General features: G+C 52.6%; 1 protein-coding gene and 1 long non-coding RNA gene across 3 annotated transcripts in view; one reads left to right on the top strand and one right to left on the bottom strand.

Annotated features, from left to right (window-relative positions):
* Positions 1-333: 333 nt before the first annotated feature.
* Positions 334-6,574, bottom strand: LOC135321237 (uncharacterized). The gene is made up of 2 exons (XR_010380797.1): positions 6,296-6,574; positions 334-978 (listed from the first exon to the last, which is right to left on the bottom strand). It is a non-coding gene; the product is annotated as an uncharacterized LOC135321237 (long non-coding RNA).
* A 5,910-nt stretch (positions 6,575-12,484) lies between these two features.
* PER2 (period circadian regulator 2) overlaps positions 12,485-20,645 on the top strand; it is a 41,695-nt gene continuing 33,534 nt past the window's right edge. For both annotated transcript variants that reach the window (XM_031452534.2, XM_031452533.2), the window contains exon 1: positions 12,485-12,630. In XM_031452534.2, the coding sequence (XP_031308394.2) occupies positions 12,598-12,630 (33 nt within the window). In that variant the 5' untranslated portion in view covers positions 12,485-12,597. The remainder of the gene's footprint in view (positions 12,631-20,645) is intronic.

The following is a 20,645-nucleotide window of genomic DNA, read 5'->3' as shown; positions in this document are numbered from 1 at the left end:
CCCCTGAGAGATCTCCAACATCCCCCTCAGCCGGCCCCCACAGCCCACCCACCCAGCCCCTTTCTCAGGCCACACCCTTGGGGTCATTTTGATCTTCAGACCCCAGATGTGCCTTTGACCCTCTCCTACCATGTCCCCAAAGGCTGAACCCCTGGTCTGTACTGCCCCCTCTCCACCAACCCTCTCTTTTTCCTTTAGTTTGTCCATCGAGTTGGTCCCTCCAAACAAGCCTGTTTACCACCCTCTGAACAGGACTTGGTATTCCCTTCCCTCGGATGCATATGCCTTCAAATCAAATTAACACCATAAAAAAAAAATAGCACAAGCCAGAGAAACAGGAAGATAACATTTATATCAATTCCACCAATGTTCCTTGTAAGGCAAACAAAAAACTGAGACAGAGGTCCAGGCAGGATGTGTTTCTCCAGACAGGCAATATTTGGCTAACAATGTAGACGTTAGTCTGGTCCATTCACTTTGTTCAATCCAAATAGATGAATGTTATATGTGCCCAACAACTGTTATAAATTTAGGGCGGGTAATTCCAGGCACAGTGCCGGCGTCTGGAAGAAAGCAGGGCTGCATCAACGAGTGGAGCCATTAAATGCGGCCAGGCTTACTCTTGAGATCGAGGTCCAGTGCACGAGGAGCATGGAATAGCCTGAGTTAAGGCAATTGTTTTTATTGTGCATGCAATGAAATTTTACAAACAAACGGAAAACAATTCTCCCTCCTGGGACTTAGTAGGCTCTAGGCAAGTGCTGAGTGCACCCAACTTGTCTTTCCTCGAAGCTCCCTGTCAATGCAGGGCCGGGCCGTGTGCAAGAACTGAGGCTGGTACCTGCATGGCGCCCGCCCCGGCCGGGAACGCGGGCTTTCACAGGCCTCAGCTCCCAGTAGCCGACAGGGGGTTGTGCTTTCAGGCTGTTTCCTTTGTCCACTGTTGATTTTATGTCTAAAGAGAGGTTCACATGATGCCTGAGGAAAAGGAAACCAGAGTCTCGTAAATTTCCCAGAAAGAAAGGAGGAGAGATTTCACAGGAGAGCCGTGGCCGAGCTTCCTTCCCTCCTGCTAGGCCCTCACCACTTCTCTTAAACACAGCCCAGCCCAGCTGGAGACGCGTGTCAGGTCTCCCATACAAACCAAACAAAGGCTTCATCGATGGCAAGAAGGCAGTTACCGAAAATGGGTCAGTCTTTTGATGCTGGTGAAAGATGCTAGTCCCTGATGGTAAGTGTATATGCAGGCGCATGTGCACGCGTGCGCACACACACACACACACACACAATCACAGTCACCCTGGGCCATGCAGCTGGGGCCCAGGGCCACCGAGGACAGACTTGGCTCTTGCAGGTGTCACACAGCCTCAGCCTGAGCACCCTCCAGACCTGGAGGGACAATCCTAGTAGCAGAAGCTCCACCTGCAAGCCTGCGGTGAGATCCTTTACTGGCCCGTGAAGGGTGTCTTCGAGGATGGGCATCTCTGGAGTTGTGCAGATGTGACCTGAAATCTTGGTGACCTGGACAGTGAGGGGGAGGGAGGAGGATATTGGGGGGGGGTAGGGGACAAAAGAGTAAAACAAAACCAAAGCAAAAACCCTTGGATGGGATGAGGTGAAGTTCATCCTTGGCAAAAAGGGGCATGAGTTCCAAGCAGATCTTGAGAGCACTCTTAAACCTAGAGCCCAAGGTAAGGAACAAGACTTTAGTCCTTCAGAGTAAAAAAAAAAATGCTTCCTTAATCCCAGGCAGGGACACCGTCCAACGTTTCCCGGGAGGGGCAGTTGGACAGTGAGTTCTGAATTTCGAAGAACTCTGGAGTCCTGAGTGGTGAGTCTGGAGAGGAGCACCAGAGCGGGGACGTCGGGGACTGGAGCGGGAGGCTCGGGAACCCGCAGAAAGAGAGAGCTGGGGGCAGGTGGGGACTTTCTGCAGGAGGCGACCACAGATACTGTTCAGCCCGCGCCCCGCACTGACTGACGTCATTGTTTTGGGGCCAATGTTCTCACCCAGATACACCGGGGCCATGCCTAGTCTTCACGGATGGACGAGCACGAGCAGGCAGCCCAGGTTCAAGGAGGAGGAAGGGGCTGCAAAGTGACCCAGAGGCATGCTGAAGCCTCGGGGGGGTCCAGCCATAAGCAGGCGGTTGGCAAGAGCAGGGGTGAGCCCCCACCCACCTTCCCACCCTGAGGGCTCCCCCACACTCCCTCACCCTGCTCCAGGAAGAGCCTCTCGCCAAATCTCTGACTTAGCTGTCCAAAATCCAGCTCATGAGAGGTGCATGGTCTTTTTTAACTGAAGTATAGTTGACTTACAATGTTGTGTTAGTTTCAGGTGTACAGAAAAGTGATGCAGTTATACATGTATATATGTTCTTATTCGGATTCTTTTTCATTCTACATTATTAGAAGATTTTGAATATAGCTTTACTATACAGTAGGTCCTTGTTGTTTATTTTATATATAGTAGCATGTATCTGTTAATCCCAAACTCCTAATTTATACCCCCCTTTCCCTTTGGTAACCATAAGTTTATTTTCTGTGTCTGTGAGTTTGTTTCTATTTTGTAAATAAGTTCATTTGTGTTATTTTTTAGATTCCATATATAAGCAATATCACATGATATTTGTCTTTCTCTGTCTGACTTCACTTAGTATGATAATCTCCAGGTCCATCCATGTTGCAGCAAATTGCATTATTTCATTATTTTTATGGCTGAGTAGTATTCCATTGTATGTATTTGCCACATCTTCTTTATCCAATCATTTGTCAATGGACACTTAGGTTGCTTCCTTGTCCTGGCTGTTGTAAACAGTGCTAGGTCTTTAAATATGCTTACAAGTGGTTTTTTTTTTTTTATCTAGATGAGAAAGACAGCACAGGAGTCAGCACCCCATTTGTCTGTACATGCAAAACAGAACTTGGAAAACAAGAGAGGAAGCCACTTTCACTCTGCATATACAGAATTATATTCCTTGCACCCTTCCCCTCCTGCGCTCCCCACCAGCATGTGCGTTTTATACGGTTGTGCATATAAGACACCCCCCCAGCACCAACTCTGCGCCAGCTTCCCGCGGTGCTGCCACATCAGCTTCCTGTGGGCTCACCGCTGTAGCCGTGCTCACCGTTCTATTTTCTTGACCTTTCTGTAGCCTGTGTGTCTCAGCCTGACTCTTAGAAGCGCCAACGTATGAGGTGTGTCCAGCCTCCCCAGAGAGCCCCCAGCTCCTTTCTCCGCTGTTTGTTTGCCGCACTGGAGCTGCACCTGCCCAGTGTCTGTTCGCCGGCCTCCCGTGTTTGTTTCTGTTTTGTCATCTGACTGTTGCTCTGTAGGCTCTTTCATTTGTTTATCATTTCTGAAAAGGTTTGGACGATACATAGAAGCTTGGTAAATCTCCAGCAGTGGTTGTTCAACACTGCGTGAGACGCCTATGGGTGTAATTATTGAAGACAAAAACTGGGAAATGAATAGAAGTCAGATTAAAAATAACTTCACAGTGTAAAGAATTCAGCGTCTCTGCTTTTTACTGCTCTGGTCCCAATTCTTCATCTCTGCTAGGGTTACAAAACAAGCCATTTTATTTAATTTATTTATTTTTTATTTTTTGATTGTTGATCCTCTGATTTAAGTGGTTCTTTACAATATTTTTAAATTAAAGTATAGTCAGTTATAATGTGTCAATTTCTGGGGCACAGCACAATGTCCCAGTCATGCATATACGTACGCATATTCGTTTTCATATTCCTTTTCATTAAAGGTTATTACACGATATTGAATATAGATCCCTGTGCTCTACAGAAGAAACTTGGGGGTTTTTAAATCTATTTTTAAGGCTAACATTAGCAAATCTCAAACTTCCAAATAAATAAGTCATTTTAAACTGACACTAAAAATCCTATTCAAAATTAATTTTTTATTTTTATTTAGTAGTTTATAACATTTAAAACTATATCTATTTTTCTAATTATAAAAATGTTTATTAGAATATATAAATGTAGGTTACATAGAATTTAGAATTTATGTATACATTTATATATAACATGTAATAAATAATTTTTTTAGAGTATATGAAGAACACTGAAAAATATGAGGGAAAAATTCCTCCATATTGCACAACCCAGAGAAAAATCACTGTGAAAGTTTTGATGTTCCTTTTGTTTTTCTTCTACATATGCATTCACAGAAATACACGTCCCTTAAGACGTAGGCTATTAACGTATGCACCTCATCTGTAATGTGAAACATTTTTTCTCCCAATAGTTTGGAAGTCTACATCTCTCAGGCCAATACTCGACATCAAGCGTGGGGGGCTTGGGCACAGCTCATCCCCTGCCGGCCATGGCTACCCCCGCCACAGAGGAACGATCTGGCAGGGACACTGAGACTTTCGAGTGACCTCCTCTTGATCTTTGACCCTGAGGGCTGGAATAGATTTGAGGCTGGAACACCAAGGTCAGCCCAGACTTCTGGCTGTCCAGACTCAGATGTGAGAGGCGGGGGCAGGAGGAGGCGTCCCAGAGGACAGCGCTCACTCCCGGCGGTGAACACGGTACCCAGCAGCCAGCTCGCCTTCCCTGGAGCCCTGCTGACTGACGACAGTGCTTGGGCCCTCCCTCAGGGGACGGGAACGTTTGCAGCCTCCTTTCTGCTGACAGTGGGTTTTATGGCCATGAAGAGCAGGAGTGCCTGGCTGAGGACTGGCCTGTCCCTGCCGCCGACAGTGTCTGAAGACGCACGGTTCAAGTCCAGCCGACCTCCAGCAGACTCCTCACAGGAAGCCAGAGGGTTTAACCACCTGAGAAATACCTTCACAGTGGACACTTTATTGAGATTATTCAGTAACCACTGTCTCTTTTTAACTCTTCTAAATGAAGAGCTCTGAAAAATAGTCTTTTGGGTGTTGAACTTCAGAAGGCCCACTTCTCGTAACTGAGCAAATCCGAACTCTTTTTTCTGAAGAAATGGCTATGTTGGCCCCTCAGCTGGACTGCGTCCGGGATGGGGGGGCGCTTTTCCCTCCCCGGCTCGGCCTTGGTAGGCATTGCCACTTTCACAAGAGAGTCACATTGCTAGCTTGAAACTGGCCGCGGTGGGGAGAGTCACGCCGCGACAGCGCCCCAGCCCCCGGAGAGCCGCCGTTAGACTTTGACTGGTACACCCCTGGACTCGTCCCAAGGAAGGCTTAGACCAGTTCCTGGTGTTCTTGCCAAAACAGTAAGCTCTAAATCACAGACGAGTGCCCCAGGCCAGTGAATTCTTCTCTAAACACCAATCTAGTCTTGTGGTCACCACCCCCTCCCCCTCCCCCAACACTCTGAAGACCCACTGCCACATGTGTCCCTTCTGGTCCCTCTGGCACGTGTCAGCCCAGCCTGCCACTCCTTCAGTGTCTGGGCTGGTTCTTCCCGGGGCGAGTTTGGCTTCCCTGCTCCAGCTCTGATAGCTGGTCCTCCTTGCAGACCTGGACTCAAAGAGGCGTGGGGAGAGCAGGACTGGAGGAGAACAGGCGTCACCTTGCAGGGCACCTGCTCCAGGGGAGGATCTGCTCTCTGGAAGGGGGAAGGGATGGCTTTTGCCAACTTGGAGACTCCTGGAAACTTGGCGCTTTGAAATTCTCAGCTCATCCACCCAGTTGCCTGCATCTGGGGCCCAGGACCACTCCCTTTCCCGGAACTCCTGACCTTGACATAGGGGACCTGTCAGGGCTGTGACTTTGGCCAACTTTGTAGCTCTGGGGACCTTATAGTTAGAGTTGAGGCCTGATTTCCACCAGTCTACCCAGTTGCTGTGGGAGTTGAATCTGCTGGGCTGCCAAGAGGCCCTCAGGCTCACAGAGATTGCCTTAATTTGACAGTGAACTGCCCTAAGCCTACATTTTGTTTTTCCAAGGTCTCCAGCACCACATCAGGAGCCACCCTTTCCCACAGTCGGTACTGTCACCGCTGTCCCCCACGTCTGCTCCATCTCCCACTGCCTTGCCCCCTGCCTGTGCCCCATGGTAACTGACCACAGGTAAAAGCCCACGCAGGTGCAATGTCGCTGCCTATAGGTTGTTACCAGTGCTCAGCAAGCCTCTGTACAAGGCCAGATAACAAGGCATCTAAGCTCTGTGGGCCTCATGTGATCTCTGTAGCATATTCTTTGGCTTTTTTCCCCTCCTTTTTCCCTTTAAAAATATACACACCTTTTTTTCTTCCTTTTTCCCTTTGAAAAAACATAAAACCCAATCTTAGCTCAAGGGCCATACAAAACAGGTCATGGCTGGGCCCTGGTTGTTTCAATCCCACTTACCATCAGGAACGGGGTGTCTGTGTCTTTAAGACGGGCGGGCAGTTCCATCCCAGAATGAAACCCTGAGGGTCCGCTTTCTAGAACAATTTCAGTCTCCAGGGTCTTCCTTTAGGTTCCCCAGGAAACAGAGCCTGAGGAAAGGGCTTTAAGAACTAACACTTCATCAGGCGACACAATCCTGGAGCAGAGCAGAGCAGAGGGAGTGAAGAAAGGCCAGGGGGAAGAAAATGCAAGATGAGGCATTTCTATGGTGACCCCTGCTTCCCGATGAAGCTCGTGAGACACACAAGACGGTCAGCAGGCTCACGTGCTCGGCCTGTGGACTCCTCTGGCCTGGGATTTTTGACTCCCAGGGGGCAAAGGTGGGGAACTGATGAGCTGGCTCTTTCTTGCCTCCAGCCACCCACTGATGAGTGTAAGTTCTGCTCAGAGGTCCCACCGAGGGACATGGGAAGAACCTGGAAAGAGGTTACCATGGCAACCTTTCCTGGGCACCACGTGGGCCCCCAGGCCTAGCATCCCTCCCCTTCCCGGCATCTATGACACACATATGACGTCAGAAGGGCTGCTGCCCACCCTGAGAGTAGTGAAGTCAAAGCCCTCTGTGCTTCCATACAGGTTTGGTCCAGGCACACGGGGCGGTTTTTCATGATGGGCACCAAGGAGAAGCCTCTGAGCAAGGACCAGCATGGCTGAAACACCTGCTGAAACATAAAACCCAGCTTCCAGGAGGGAAAACATACAGGCAGAGGCCCAGGGGATTCAGGGCCCTGCCACCACCCAGAAGAGGTGCCGCGGGGTCACAGCGGCGTGGACCAGTGGCGGGTGGTGTTCCGCGAGAGGGACCCACGCCCCAGCCATCCCTGCTCCCATGAGCCTCTATCTAGATATTTAGAGGGGGGTCAAGAGGGCGCAGGGAGTGCCTGGCCAGCCGCAGCACAGCGGGGGGTTGGGGTGGGGAGGATGCTCTGGGGACAAGAGGGACATTGGGGTTTGGACTCCGGTCGCCTCGTTCCCAGGCTCTGCAGGGATGGGGCACTAGGATCACTCTGCAGACAAGCTTGTCTGTCCTCGATGATGCCAGACACAGCCCTGCACAGCTCCTTAATGTGTCATGACGTCCAGGGTGCCTTTGGCAAAGGGCCCATGGGGCTCTGGATATGGGCCTCACAGAGTCATAAGGATTAAATAAGAGAAGGCCTGCAAAGGGCTGATGCCAACACAGTAAGAGCGTGTAAATTGTAGCTGGTCCACAGGGTGAGGGGCATCCTGAGGTCCAGGCCCATCCATGCTTGTGGAGCCCACCTCAGCCTCCTGAGGGATCACACACCCTGACAGGAAGGGGCCTTCTTGGCCAAAGCATGCAGGGCCCCCATTCCAGACACTGCCCCAGGATATCCATGTTTGGGGGGGTGTCAGCTGGGCTACCCCTGAGCACCAACCCCAGGGATGCTAGCAGAACCATGCTTGGATGACTGCCTGGGGGACACACACCAGGCAGGGGATGACAAGGGCATGGTCCAGGTCCACAGCCGTGAAGACCAGCTGGACAGCAGGCCAGCCAAGGAGGCAGCTTGGACATCAGGGTCACCTTGGACATGAGGGACCTTGCTGGCAAGCTGTCTTTCTTTGGGCCTCTCCAGGAGAGTGAGGGGAATTAGTGGCCCAGAAGCTCTAGAAGGGGGCTCCAGCTTCCAGAGACCAGAACATCTGACTCATAAATCAGCCCTCAAAGTCCCAAGGCAAAAATCTGATAGGGAAACTCAACCGACCCACTGGCACCTCCCTCTTCCTCGGCAACATACAGTTTTCGTCTCAGTTAATCCTTGGGTTACCTTCTAATGGCCTCGTGACCAGGAAGTCTGAGGTTCTAATCCTTTCTCAAGTGACACAACAGCAAACAGCTTTTTTGGCTTCACTTGAAACCATGCCTTTTATTTGTAAAACTGATAATAAGAGAATTCAGTTGGGTACGCATTTAACCATTGGATTCCTACAGCAACAAAGAGGACACTTATGACATAAAAAAGGCAGAGTCTTGGGCACTAATGTTTTTATTCATTTATATTTTTTGTTTTAAGATACAATAACACAGTGATCAAGTCTATACAGAGTATTTTATAATAGAGACAAGGTTATGGTGATTTAAATTATTTGCAGATCTGCAAAAATAGATTCAATTTATTTGGGAAGAGATTTATAAAATTTTTTTTAATTAAAGTTTAGTCAGTTTCCAATGCCGCATCCGTTTCTGTTGCACAGCATGTTTCAGTCATCCATATACATACACATGTTCCTTCTCATGTTCTTTTTTGAGAGGAGGTATTTTAAATAATAATTGCTATGATTAAAAATCATTGCACCTATGTATGATAAACTCTCAGCAAACTATAATAAATAATACTATTTATAGTAATAATACAATAGATAATAATAATGATATTAATAATAATATAATATGACACTTTCTATGACAAAGGACATCTATAAAAAACTAAATATTTAAGGCTTACATCATACTTCATGGTGAAATTTTGAGAGCACTTTCTCTCCAGTTGGGAACTGGGCAAAGATGTCCACTGTCACTTCTGTTTGACACTGTACTGGAGGTCCTCGCCGCCTGCGCCATCAGGACTGTGATGATGAGGATGTCTTTTGTGAAGGGGCAACGGAGATGCAGAGGCGAATGCTCCAGACCAAGCCGCACTGTGCAGATGCCCTCATTTCCTTTCTGGAGTCTCTTCTCCAGGATGAGGTGAAAAAGATGGAGGCTGCGCTCCCCTCGTGTGTGGCTTATCTATGACTTCCTGGGGGCAGAGGTGTGAACCCAGCCATGCGCACACATGTGCGTGTACACACACAACCCAAACAGGTCTCCCCAAAGCAAAGGACAACCTTCCCTGGATCTATATTTAGTTTAAAAAACAACGCCCTCCCCACAAATCAATACTTCAATTTTAAAAATTTACCCCCCCCCCAAAAAAAACCCTCTCGGTAGGTGGCTAGCACAATAAAGATACCTACTGTACACTGGTCCCCAGACCATCTCACAGTCAGAGAAAAACACCAGCCCTCTTGGCACTGCCCAGTTCAGGGAACTTCCCAAGCATGAGGGGCAGGTGGGCCTTGCCTCACCCGTGTCTTCAGACCCTGGACAGCTGCCCAGGCCCTTGGGTCCACCTCTGGGAGCCGGCTGTCCCTGACAGGAGCTGCCTCCCTGCCCAGCGTCCGGCATAAGGGAGGCTGGAGAGGGAGGGTCAGGGTCAGAGTCAGGCGTCCTCAACCCCAGTGTACCTGGACCCAGGAAGGGGCTCTGCAGCCAGAAAGATTGACAGTGTCCCCACCATCTCCTTAGAGAGGACACGATGGCCCTCTCCCCATTTACAGACCTAAGTCTCCTCCTGGCCCCCTGCCCTTTGCCTTCCCAGCTGGTCCCAGCTTGCAGACTCACCAACCACGTGATCCATGAGGGGAGGACAACGCAGTGGCCAGCACGGTGCTGGCACATGATAGCTGCCCAGTAAACAGCTGGCTGACCAAGTGCAAGGGCGAACAAGATAGCCAGAGGGTGTCCTGGCAAGGGCACGGCAGCCAAGGTGCAGAGGGGAACCCTGGGGCAGGGCCCAGACATGAGTGGGCAGGGCCGACCTGGGTCAGGCCCATTGGAGGAAACAGGCTGGGGGCTGAGGCAGAGCAGCCTTGGCTGGGAGGCGGGGTGAAGGCTGAGACCAGAGACCAGCTCCTTCCACAGACAGCCTTCCCCAGGCAGCTGGGGGCCCTGCCTGGCTTACCATCCCCACAACTGCCTTCCCCAGTGCCAAGAGTTCTGTGCCAGAGGTGACAGCTAATCCCAACACATTTCCAGGTCAGTGTAGACTGACCAGGAAAGGATTCATTCCTCTCCTTCCAACCTGAAGGCACTAATGCACACACGTGCTCACCCACCACCTTGGCTCAGTGAGGATGTCATCACGGGCTTGGCCTGGTTCTAGGGGTTTGCTCCTGCTGGAGCTGGGGTGGAGGCTTCTGCCCAAGTCTGTCCTGCTGTCCTGGGACTTACAACCCATCTTAGATGAAATGGTCTCCAGACCTGCCTCATCACCCTCTTCTGCACTGCAAACTCCTTACAAGAGCAGGATCCAACGAGATGCATTTTTGCACCCTCCCCTCCAACACTCGGGTCAACAAATGTTTGCGGACTGAGTGAAAGTTTCCAACAACAAGAATGAAGAAACCAGCCGTGAGACCCTGAAAATAGATTTGATTCCGGAGAGTTCTAGTGGTCCACAGTATTTGATAATTTCTAAAATAATGGATTTCACTATTTTTTTTTAACCAGATTCATGGGTGGAAATAGAAAGGCTAAATTTAGGGAGGAAATGTGATATATGGTTGAAGGCTGAATATGGAGCCAGACCAAAGAAAAGTTGAGCAGGAGGAGAACCTCTTAGTGGTGTGAATGAACTGTCTGATTTCTCTCATTTCCAGAACAATGGAGTTCACCATTGACGTCAATGTATGTGAAGAAACAAAGGCCTTTGGGTGTGTGCAGGGTGCAGATGGGCCTGGATTTGCTTGGCATTTGTATATGTGTGTATTAGGGAGTGGGGCGGGGAGTGTCAATGTCAGAGAAACAGGGGGAGGGGCCCCTCTCACCCAGAAGTGTGAGCCCAGAAGCAGGCCTGCCAGGACCAACGTGGTGAGGACTGTCCTGATGAACATGGCATTGCCTCGCTTTGCACCTGTGTCTCACGATGTTGCACACACCTTGCCAAGGAGAGGGAAAGAAGTGTCTTGCACAGAGGAATTCCTGAATGTGGGTTTGGCTTTGGAAACTAGCAGCTTAGTTTGCTGCAGGCCACCAGATCGGAAGTCTTCCTTCCCTCCCATCCTCAGCCCCCAGGACAGCCCAGGGAGAATGGACAAGTGGAGGGAGATGCTACAGACCCCTTCAGCCCTTCAGAGCCCGACCAGTCTCACCTCCCCTGTCGGACCCGCAGTCTCAGCCCGCTGCAGCTGAGCTGCCTCGGAGCCTGCCGGCTGTTCTGTGGCCCACAGGAAAGTCTTGGCCCTCTACCTGGTCTGAGAGGAAGTTCTACTCTTTCCTGACACTTGAGACAGAAGGCAGGGGCTTCACATGCCCCAGTCAATGCTTACTGAAAGAACATTTGGCCACAGCCAAGGTGCTCAGAGAACAACACTCTCCCAGAACCCCCACATCTGGCTCATGTGTCTCTGTGGCTCCTCTTTTTCCAAACCCTCCTTTTCCAAACGCCTTTCCCACCCTTCACGTTCTGCCTCCTCCATGGAGCATCTGGGCATAACTCTAGCCCTGGTTAATTTATGATCCACACCGCCCAATTTAGTACTTGACTAAGTTCTCTTTTCATGAGACGGTTCTTTCTGCCTAATGATGTGGTTGGGGGAGGGGACAACATCATTTATTTCTTTTGTACATCCTCATAGTAACAAGGACTCTATTTGCTGAACCAACACTTTCAGACATAAGGTCTGAAAAATAAGAAAGGCCACTTGGAAGCTAACTGTCCCGGCAGATCTGGGTCAAGTGTCCATCTCGGTGGTCTGCGTGGGCGTGCACCAGGAGCTCCTAAAGAGCCTCCTGGTCTAGTTGCCCTGAGCAGCTTCAGCGCCTAGGGATGAATGAATGAGAATGAGTAAATGAATTAGTGTGAACGAGTGAATGAATGAAAGATGTCTGCAGGGAGTTCCCCGCGGCCTTGGCCGTAGGGGGCCCGCCTCTGGCGGGTTGCTCAAGTGGCAGCCTCTCGGGGCCGCGGCTTCAGCGGGGGTTCGGCTTCCCGGCGGCCGGCCGGCCGAGGTGCACTACCCGTCCCGCGCTCAGCTCCCCCGCCCCGCGGTGGTACGCGCCACTCCGCGCTCCCTGAACCGGCAGACGGGCGCTGTCTTGAATGGAAGGCGCCGAGGCCGGAAGTGGAAGGGACCACTCGGGGGGACAAGGAGGGGGGGGCATGACCGCGCCGCTTCTTCATTGAAAAACCAACGCAGTGAACATGGAGTTCCATGTGCGTCTTATGTAAAGAGAGCGATGGGCGCCGCAGCCAATGGACGCGCGGCGCTTGCAGGCCCGGCCCCCTTGGTATGCAGATGAGGCAGCACCACGGCCAATAGCGGGCGCTGGGGGCGGGCGCGGCGAGCGGTCACGTTTTCCACTATGTGACAGCGGCGAGTCCGCGGCGGCGGCGGAGGTGGGCGGCCCAGCCGGCTACGCGCTGCTTTTGGCGGCGGAAGCGGCGGGCGTGGGGTCAGCGGGCTACACGCGGATGGTCGGGCGGACCGGCGAGGACGCAGCTCCGGTGAGTGCGCGGCGCTGCGCGGCGGGCAGGGCGGGCCGGCCTGGGCGCGGACCCGCGTCCGGCCGCCGGCTGGCTGGTTACGTAACTGCCGCCCACCGGCCCGGTCCTCGGGTGGGCAGTCTGGAGTCTCGGCGGACGGGCTCCAGACAGCGACGGTGGATCCTCTAGCCCTCGAAGGCGCTCTCCGAGAGCTTCCTGGACCATTTGACTTCTAGTCTTGACACCGGCCTGGGGCTGGGGCGGGGGCGAGGTGGGGGGTACTGTTACTCCCATTTTGCAGACTAAGAAACTGAGGTCCAGAGAGATTAGGCCACATGTCTAAAATCACAGAGCTATTAAGTGACCACCACACTGGACTGTCCTTTAGATAATTTTCTTTTATGAACCCTTCCTCTTCTCCCTCCTTTTCCCCCACCCCCACGGGGGAAGGCTGGAAAGGCCAAGGCAACCGAGGGTCAGTGCCACAGTCCCTGAGAACATGGAGGGCCCCTTGGGGGCTGGCGTCCTGCTCTGAGTCCAGAGAGCCAAGTCTCCGGCCGTGGAAGGGCTGCTGCTGGGCTCTGGTCTAGGAGCCCTACCTGGACAGCCCTTGGGTCCACCAGAGTGGGTGAGCAGAGAGACAAGACAGCTGCAGGGCCAAGCCAGGCCTGAGAACGTGATGTCCATTTGCCCACCCTGGACCCTGGACCTCTCTGTGTTTATTCTCTCTCCCCAGGTTGGGTGGAAGTAGTTGTGGGGTAAGGGGTCCAACTTTGTGATACAGCAATCAGATTATCCTTCTGGGGTGTACTTTGGCTGCCAGTCCTGGACAGAACCAGGAGGTGGGTGGTGGCCAAGTAACCCCTCCAGGAAGGCCAGAGTAAGGGATGACAACTCAGTTGCTAGGGTTTCTGGAACCTACACAAAAGAGACCAGTTTGGAAAGCTGATTCATACTCACAGGAAAATAGGGAGCCAGAAGGTATCCTGGAAATCATCCAGGGTAACCGCTTAGCTTGACAGATGAGGAAACTGAGGCCCAGACACCTGCTGGGCACACCCCATGGCAGGGCCAGGCCCAGGCTCAGGGTACCTCAGGGTCTTTCTATCATCCTGAAGGTCTTGATCTGGGTCTGGATGGGCTTCAGAGGTTCTATTAAGGTCTGAAATGGGATGCTGCTGAATCTTGAGCGGGCTGGAATTTGAGGGGAGGGTCCTCAGGTCCCCCAAACGTTAAGAGCACCAGCACCATGGCAGAAGCCGCTCCATGAATACCTCTCGCCTCCCGCTTTTAATGCAGCAGGGCCACTGGCCTTCTCTCTGGCTGCCAGGGGGAGATACCCATCCCTTATCCGGAGTTTCCGGCCCGGGGCTGCTTTGGCTGGGAAGGGAACAGGACTCCAGCTGAAGGCTTTAACTGGAAACTGAGTTTTTAAATCCAAGGCTAGTCACTTTCTATAAGGCGTCTGAGTAAAATGAGGAAAGGGACTTTTTTTTTTTTTTTAAAGGAAACTACGTGTTATGCCAACAGGGGTGGTACCGTAGGTGTTCGCAGTTATCTGTCACTGTCATCTTGGTGTGATTCACTGGTGCAGAGCTAACGCAGCCCTGGCTTTCTGTGGGGGCTGGGGTGCTGGTGAGGAGGGGGAAGCCTGTCACCAGCCAGCAGGCTGCTGCTGGGTGACTCAGCTCCCACCCTGGGCTTGTCTGTACAGGGGGCTCGGGTTAGGCGCTCTGTGAGGTCTCTTTCAGTCCGTATCTTTTTGGATTCCTGTTACTCTACAGATCAGGCCCCTTCGCAGGAGACAGAAGTTTCCGAGTTGCCTCTGGATCACACAGCGTCACCCTGTGAGGCATGTCTGCCGCACTTAGAAGGAAACAGGAAAAGTTTCTCTCATTTGTACTATTTCTCATGCACGCTTAACTCTCAGAAAAATGCTGGTGGGCACGCCTGTTTTTAAATGATGATGTAACCTCCCCAGACCTCAGCAAATCAGAGGCTCTGGCAGGTCACTGAGTGGCTGGCGGGACTGCTCAGCATTTAGTCAGAAGAAAGAGTGATGCTGAAAACTACCGTATTCGGCAAAGCTAACTTCAAACACACAACCTGGCAGCTCTGCGGAGGCTCTGTGCCCCTGCTCTGTGGAAAGCTGGCCCCCCTGCCAACCCACAGAACCGGGAAGTCTGGACAGGGGCCCCTAATGGGTGGCCCCCTGAGCTTTTCCCTTAAACCCTCATTTCAACTCTGTGCTCTTTGTAGGCACATCTGTAACACGTTTGTTACTGTATTTCTAAGTCTAGACAAGCCAGAAGCAGTAAGTGAGCAGGTGAGCAGGGACGGGTCACGGGGATGGGTCATGGCCAGGGGCAAGGCCGCTGTGTTATCAGAGGTGGGCAGCTCTGAAGGTGGAGCAGACTCCAGGCCAAGGGCTGGACCCCTGCCAGCCCCTGGAGGCCTTGAGAGCCCCCATGCTCTTCCCAGGATGACAAAAGAATGACAGCTGGGCTCCTCCCAGGCACCCAGATGCTGAAGCCAGAAAGCTGACGTTTTCACATTGTCGTTGTTTTAAATCTTGTGCTTTTCCAGAGTCGAGGTTTTTAAAGGCAGAGTTGCGGGTGCTTGAACGGGCCTTGGTGAGACGCGCCCTCCCCAGCCACCTTCCCTTCCATATTTGGACGGCTGCAGTCACATTTTCCTCGGTTACCCAACCGTTTCCATGGAGAGTGCCAGTGTTTATTTAGCAGGACAAACATTTTCTCCAGATTACAGCAGGCTGGCCTCAGGGGATTGGCTCCTACCAGGAACTAGCAACCCTGTTATAATATTTGGGATAAGATACCCAGGGCTTGCAGAAACAAAGTACACGCTGTGAGATCCTGTTACATAAAGTTTGGAAACAGGCAGAACTAACTAGACTGTGAGAAGCCAGGCTGACGGTGCCCAGGGGGTGGCGAGGTGCCAGGGAAGACCACCAGGGTCCTGGGGGCTGGCAGTGTTCTGCCTCCCAAGCTGGGTGCTGAGTACCTGGGTGTGTTCAGTCTGCGGATGTACATTAAGACTTTACCATTTGGGACTTTTGCAAGTATCTTATCTTCTGTTTCCAAAAATTGATTGCGTAAGTAATTGAACCATGCACTGATTACTGTTTTCCACAGAGAAATGTACATCCATCTTGGACTCAGGGGCACTGAGTGCGGGAAGTCTTTACCAGTCCTGGCTGTGGCTGTGTTTTTGTTCTGAATTTTTTTTAACCATTTATTATAAAAACCATGAATATATGTGAAAGTAGAGAGGACAACGTCACGAACCCATCAGCCAGCTTCAAATGGTTTTTGCTCTTGGTCCCTCTCCTTCCGCATCCCCACTCACTTCCTCCCCCTCCCAAAGTGTTGAGAAGCCACCCCAGACGCTGAGCTCATCCAGGACCGCGCTTTCCAAGTGTTCCTCTGTCCAGCCGGGGCAACCCTCGCTACCGAGGGTGTGGTCAGGGGCCCGGAGTCAAGAGTCTGAGCTCAGCTCCCTTCCTGACCATTTTCCGGGGGCAGGGCCAGTGTGTGGACGTCTTAGACGTGGCTGAGATGGGGCCCCCGGCAGCAGGCACACAAGCTCACACCCAGAGCCCCCCCCCCCCCCCCCGCTGGCTTCCCCGGCAGCCCCTTTGCAGTAGGGCTGACCTTTCCCTCCAGGGGCCCCAGACCCCGGGCTCACAGGGACCTCCACCCCCTGGGTGGAAACCCAGGTTCCCCAGGCTTCCGCAGGACCCTGGCAGTGCTGGCATGAGTGGGCACTCAGTGAACATTTCTGGAAGGCAGGAGTCAAAGTCTGCTTTGACAGGCACGTTGATTTTGCCAACTTGGCGAAATGAGGTCGGTCAATTAGAGCTGTCGGCGCAGTCTCTGGAATAATGAAGTTCAGATGGTTTTTCTGTTTCTGCCATGATTGCTTTACTCTCTTAGCAAAAAGAATTGCCTTCCACCTAAGGTATCTTGTGACCCCTGCTCGGTGACTCCTACTCAGGCTCCCAGGGGCCAGGACAGGTAGAAACCAGGAGCTCCTGCGGGGAGCTGAGCCCAAGCCCCAGGCGTGCGTGGAAGCAAAGTGTGATGCCTCCTTCCACAGGATGTCTTTATTGCCTGGGGCCGCCAGGGACAGCTCTCATGACAATGAAATATCTCCTTTTTGAAAATAAATAAAATTGCCTTTTGTCACCCTGTCTGTTTACCTCTAGTGATTGGCAGTGATGGTAAAAGCTAGCCTTTGCTGGATGCTTGCTGCATTCCAGACACTTAACCCTCCTAGCAACGAGGAGGAGGCGAGTACTGCTCTAGCCCCATCTTACAGATGAGGAAACAAGGCACCAGGAGGTGCAGGAACTCGCCCAAGATCACCCGGTCAGGAAGTGGTAGAACCTGCCAAAGCCCCCGCTGTCCAGGGTCTGAGCAGACCTCTGGCCACTGCCGCTGCCCTGTCACCTTCATAATTTACTCAGCAGAAAGGACCAGCCCGGCTGCTGGTCTGGGGAGGACTGTGGGATGAGACGGGTGGTGTCCAGGGAGCTGGGGGACAGGAGTGAGGGCGTGTCCCCAGCACCCTGGGCAGCCCCCTTGGCAGCTCTAGCAAACCATAGAGGAGCCCCTGAGAGGCCTCCTAGTCTCCACCTTGCCTGGACCCTGTCACCCCGCTAAAGTGTAAGTCAAGTCTTGCTGCAGGGAACTCTGCAGCCTTCCCATCCCACTCAGAAAAAAGCCCAAGTCCTGGCTCTTCCCTGCGACATGCCACATGGCCTGGCTCTGCCCTCATATCACCCTCCTGCCTCTGGCTCGCCCTCTCTGCTCCAGACTTGTCCATTTTCCTCAAACCTGCCTGCCTCTGGACCTTTGCACTTGCTGTCCTCCTGCCTGGAATATTCCTCCAGCATCCTCCTGGCCTGTTCTCTCACTCTCTTCATCTATCTTGGTTTGGGTTCTCTTAAAAGCAGAGTGTGGGCCAAGGCTTAAATGCTAGTGCTTTACTGGGAGGTGTGCTCCCAGGGCAGCTGGAGTGAAGGACAGGAAGGTGTGGAAGAGAAGGCTGGGACCCACGCGATGACGCTCTGCTTCACAGACACCCAGGCCCTTGGGACCTCATCAAAAAAAACCATACAGAAAAAGGAAGGAAGGACAAAAAAAAAAAAAAAAAAAAAAAAACTCCAGAACAGTCCCTTCCAGGGAGGGATGGAGAGGGGCCTGCCCTCCCTCCAGGTGCCATGATCAAAGCTCACCAGCTCAGGGGGTACACTGGGACCCCTGCCTCCCCAGGCCCTTTACAGCGGCTGGGGAATCTAGGACCCACCCTGTGATGTGGTACTTCATCCAGGGTCACATGTGGCGGGCAGAGCCAGCAACTCCAGACAGCCTCAGGTGTTAGCCAGGAGGACCACATGGGCATGCGCCCGGTGGCGGCTGTGGAGGGTCAGGGGGCTGCCAGCCTGGGGGAGAGTGAGGGCAAGGGGCTCTGAGTCAGCACCCCTTATGGGGTCAGGTACAAGGTCAAGAGTCATCTGCACAGCGGCCACCCTTCCCGAAAGGTCACGCCCAGCCACTCTCACACCTCTGAGACTGTGTTCTGCCTTCTTCTCATAGCATTCACTGTTAGCCTGCTACACGTGCCACCACCTTCTTGCAACTTAGTTTTTTAGTGGGGAGACTGGGGCTTGAACCCAGAACCCCGTGCACGCTAAGGACGTGTTCTCCTACTGAGCTAGACGCTACTCCAATGCCACTCCCTTGTCGATAGTCTGTTTTCCCCTCTCCAATGAAGACAGGAACAATGTCCGTCCTGTCCTTGGCCACAGCACCAGCCCCCAGTGCTGTGCACAGTGAGAGCAAGCAAATCCACAGAAACAGGCCTGGGGCCATGCCGGCGCGTGCTGAGCGCCGCACTCGCACTGCCTGGCATTTTTATTGTTACTTGCTGTTCTGTGATTTGTCCATTTATGCCCTGGAGTCTTCCCACATCAGTGTCTCTGGTGCCTTTCTATTTAATGGGGTACATAGTATTCCACAGTGCAGATGTCCCCGGTTTTATGCCTCCACAGCCTGCGCCAGGCCCTGGGGTACAGCGGGAGCAGCTCAGAGCTTCGGCGCGTCAGTGTGCAGCGTCAGTGCCTTGGGCGTCAGTGCCTTGGGACGGAAAGCCAAGCAGGGGACGCAGAGCTGCCAGGGGGAGGGGGAGGGGAGAAGGCTGTGCTGTTTGTGCAGGATGGTCAGGCTCTCTGCCCAGCGAGTGCTGGGGACACCAGGGAGCAGCAAGTGCGAGGGCCTGAGGTCTGAGCACAGCGGCCGGGCCACGGGGGTGGCCGCACAGGAGTTCCCGGGAGGCTGCGTGGGGCACGACCCCAATGCAGGGCAGGACTGTGCTCCGAGCCCCGGGGAGAGAGGATCTCACTTGCCCCATGTGGACCCCAGTGGGGCCAGATGAGGCACGGGGCCCGGTTTGTGTGTTGAGGCTGGCGCCTGGCCGGGGTGGCTGTGGTGGGCAGGATGCCTGGGACAGGACGCTGATAGCCTCCTTGCCGGTGGCTCTTTCCTGGTTTTTAATTCCCCCACACCATGCTCGTGCCTCTTCGTCCGAGCACGAGCCTTCCCAGGGAGCAGCTTCCGAGGGGTGGGAAGGGGCCGGGCCTGAGCGCTGCCGCACACGCCCAGAGCCCCCCAGAGAGCCTCTGTAGGCCTCCACCCGGCCAGCCCAGGATGCGGTTGGTCCTGTTGACCTTTGGAAACCTCATCCTTTGCACTTCCCTCCTGTCTTACGAGGTCGCGCATCTTCCCAGGTGTGTAGATCTCACCTGGTGTTTCTCTTTGTGGGGACAGCCTGTGCTTGGTCTTCGGGCTCTCTCTTTGCAAGTGTTTGCACCTTTCATTCTTTCGTCAGATTAGCTAGGACGTCCCTGACGTGTCGAAGACTTGCCTGTTTTATTCCTGACTTTCCCTGGAAGGCACTGGAGTTTTGGGTCCTCTGTGATTCGGGGCGGACTGATGGCAGCTGTCCAGGCTCACAGTAAGATCCTCTAACTGAGACTTCCTCCCCGAGACAATGAGCTTTTCGGCCCAGAGCTGTGTGCAGACTTCATCTTCTGAAAGTATAATATTACAGCGGAGACATGAAGAGTAGCCCGACCTAACGCCCTTTGCAGGGAAGCTGTTTGTTGTCCTGTTTGGATGCAGGTAGAATTTTCTCTTTTCCTGAAAACATCATTTTCATCAGGACGTAGCTCACAAACCTCTGCCTCGTGCACAGGTGGCCAGGCAGAGGCAAATCTGTCTTCAGGACGGTTTCCTTCGTGTATCCCTTTCCGTGCAGTTTGTTCCATGGTTGCGGTGTCTTTTTCTGACAGAGCTGTCGTCGGCAGGTAAAGGTGCAGCGCAGCGTCAGCCCTTCCCCTCGGCTTGTTTAGAAAGTTTCTCGTGCTCCTCCTCCTCCTCACTGATCTTTCTGATCCTCTGTTCTTTTTTTAAATTACTTTTTAATATTTTATTTATTTTTTAATTTTTTAGGAGCGAGGTAATTAGGTTTGTTTATTTACTTATTTATTTTAATGGAGCTACCGGGGACTGAACCCAGGACCTCGTGTATGCTAAGCACGTGCTCTACCACTGAGCTGCACCCTCCGCGCTCTGAGTCTCTGTTCTGATGTGACATTTTCCTCTCAGTCTGCAGCTTGAGCGCATCCTTCATTGTGTTTCCCGGAACCCATCATTTCTGGATTTTTACTTACGATATGGAGTAGGTGTGGGTTTCCTCACGCCATGGAGGCTGTGTTCACCTTGTCTGAGTTGCACTCCTTTTCCAAAGCTGCACTTTGGTGCTGTTTAGTTTAGTGGTTCATGAACAAGACAAGATGTGATCAGACCTGCTGTCTTCTGGAGAGTAACATGGTTGTATTCTCCACGGGTCCCGTCTTCAGGGGCAGGTGGGCCTGCTGTGGCCTTGGGCAAGTCACCAGCCTGTTTTCCCGTCCCTGAAGTGGGATCCTACATGCACCACGGACGGTGAAC

This window comes from Camelus dromedarius, chromosome 4 (genome assembly GCF_036321535.1).
Source record: "Camelus dromedarius isolate mCamDro1 chromosome 4, mCamDro1.pat, whole genome shotgun sequence".
In the NCBI taxonomy this organism is placed as follows: domain Eukaryota; kingdom Metazoa; phylum Chordata; class Mammalia; order Artiodactyla; family Camelidae; genus Camelus; species Camelus dromedarius.
Note: the sequence above shows the minus strand (reverse complement) of the source record. Positions and strands in the feature narration are given on the sequence as shown.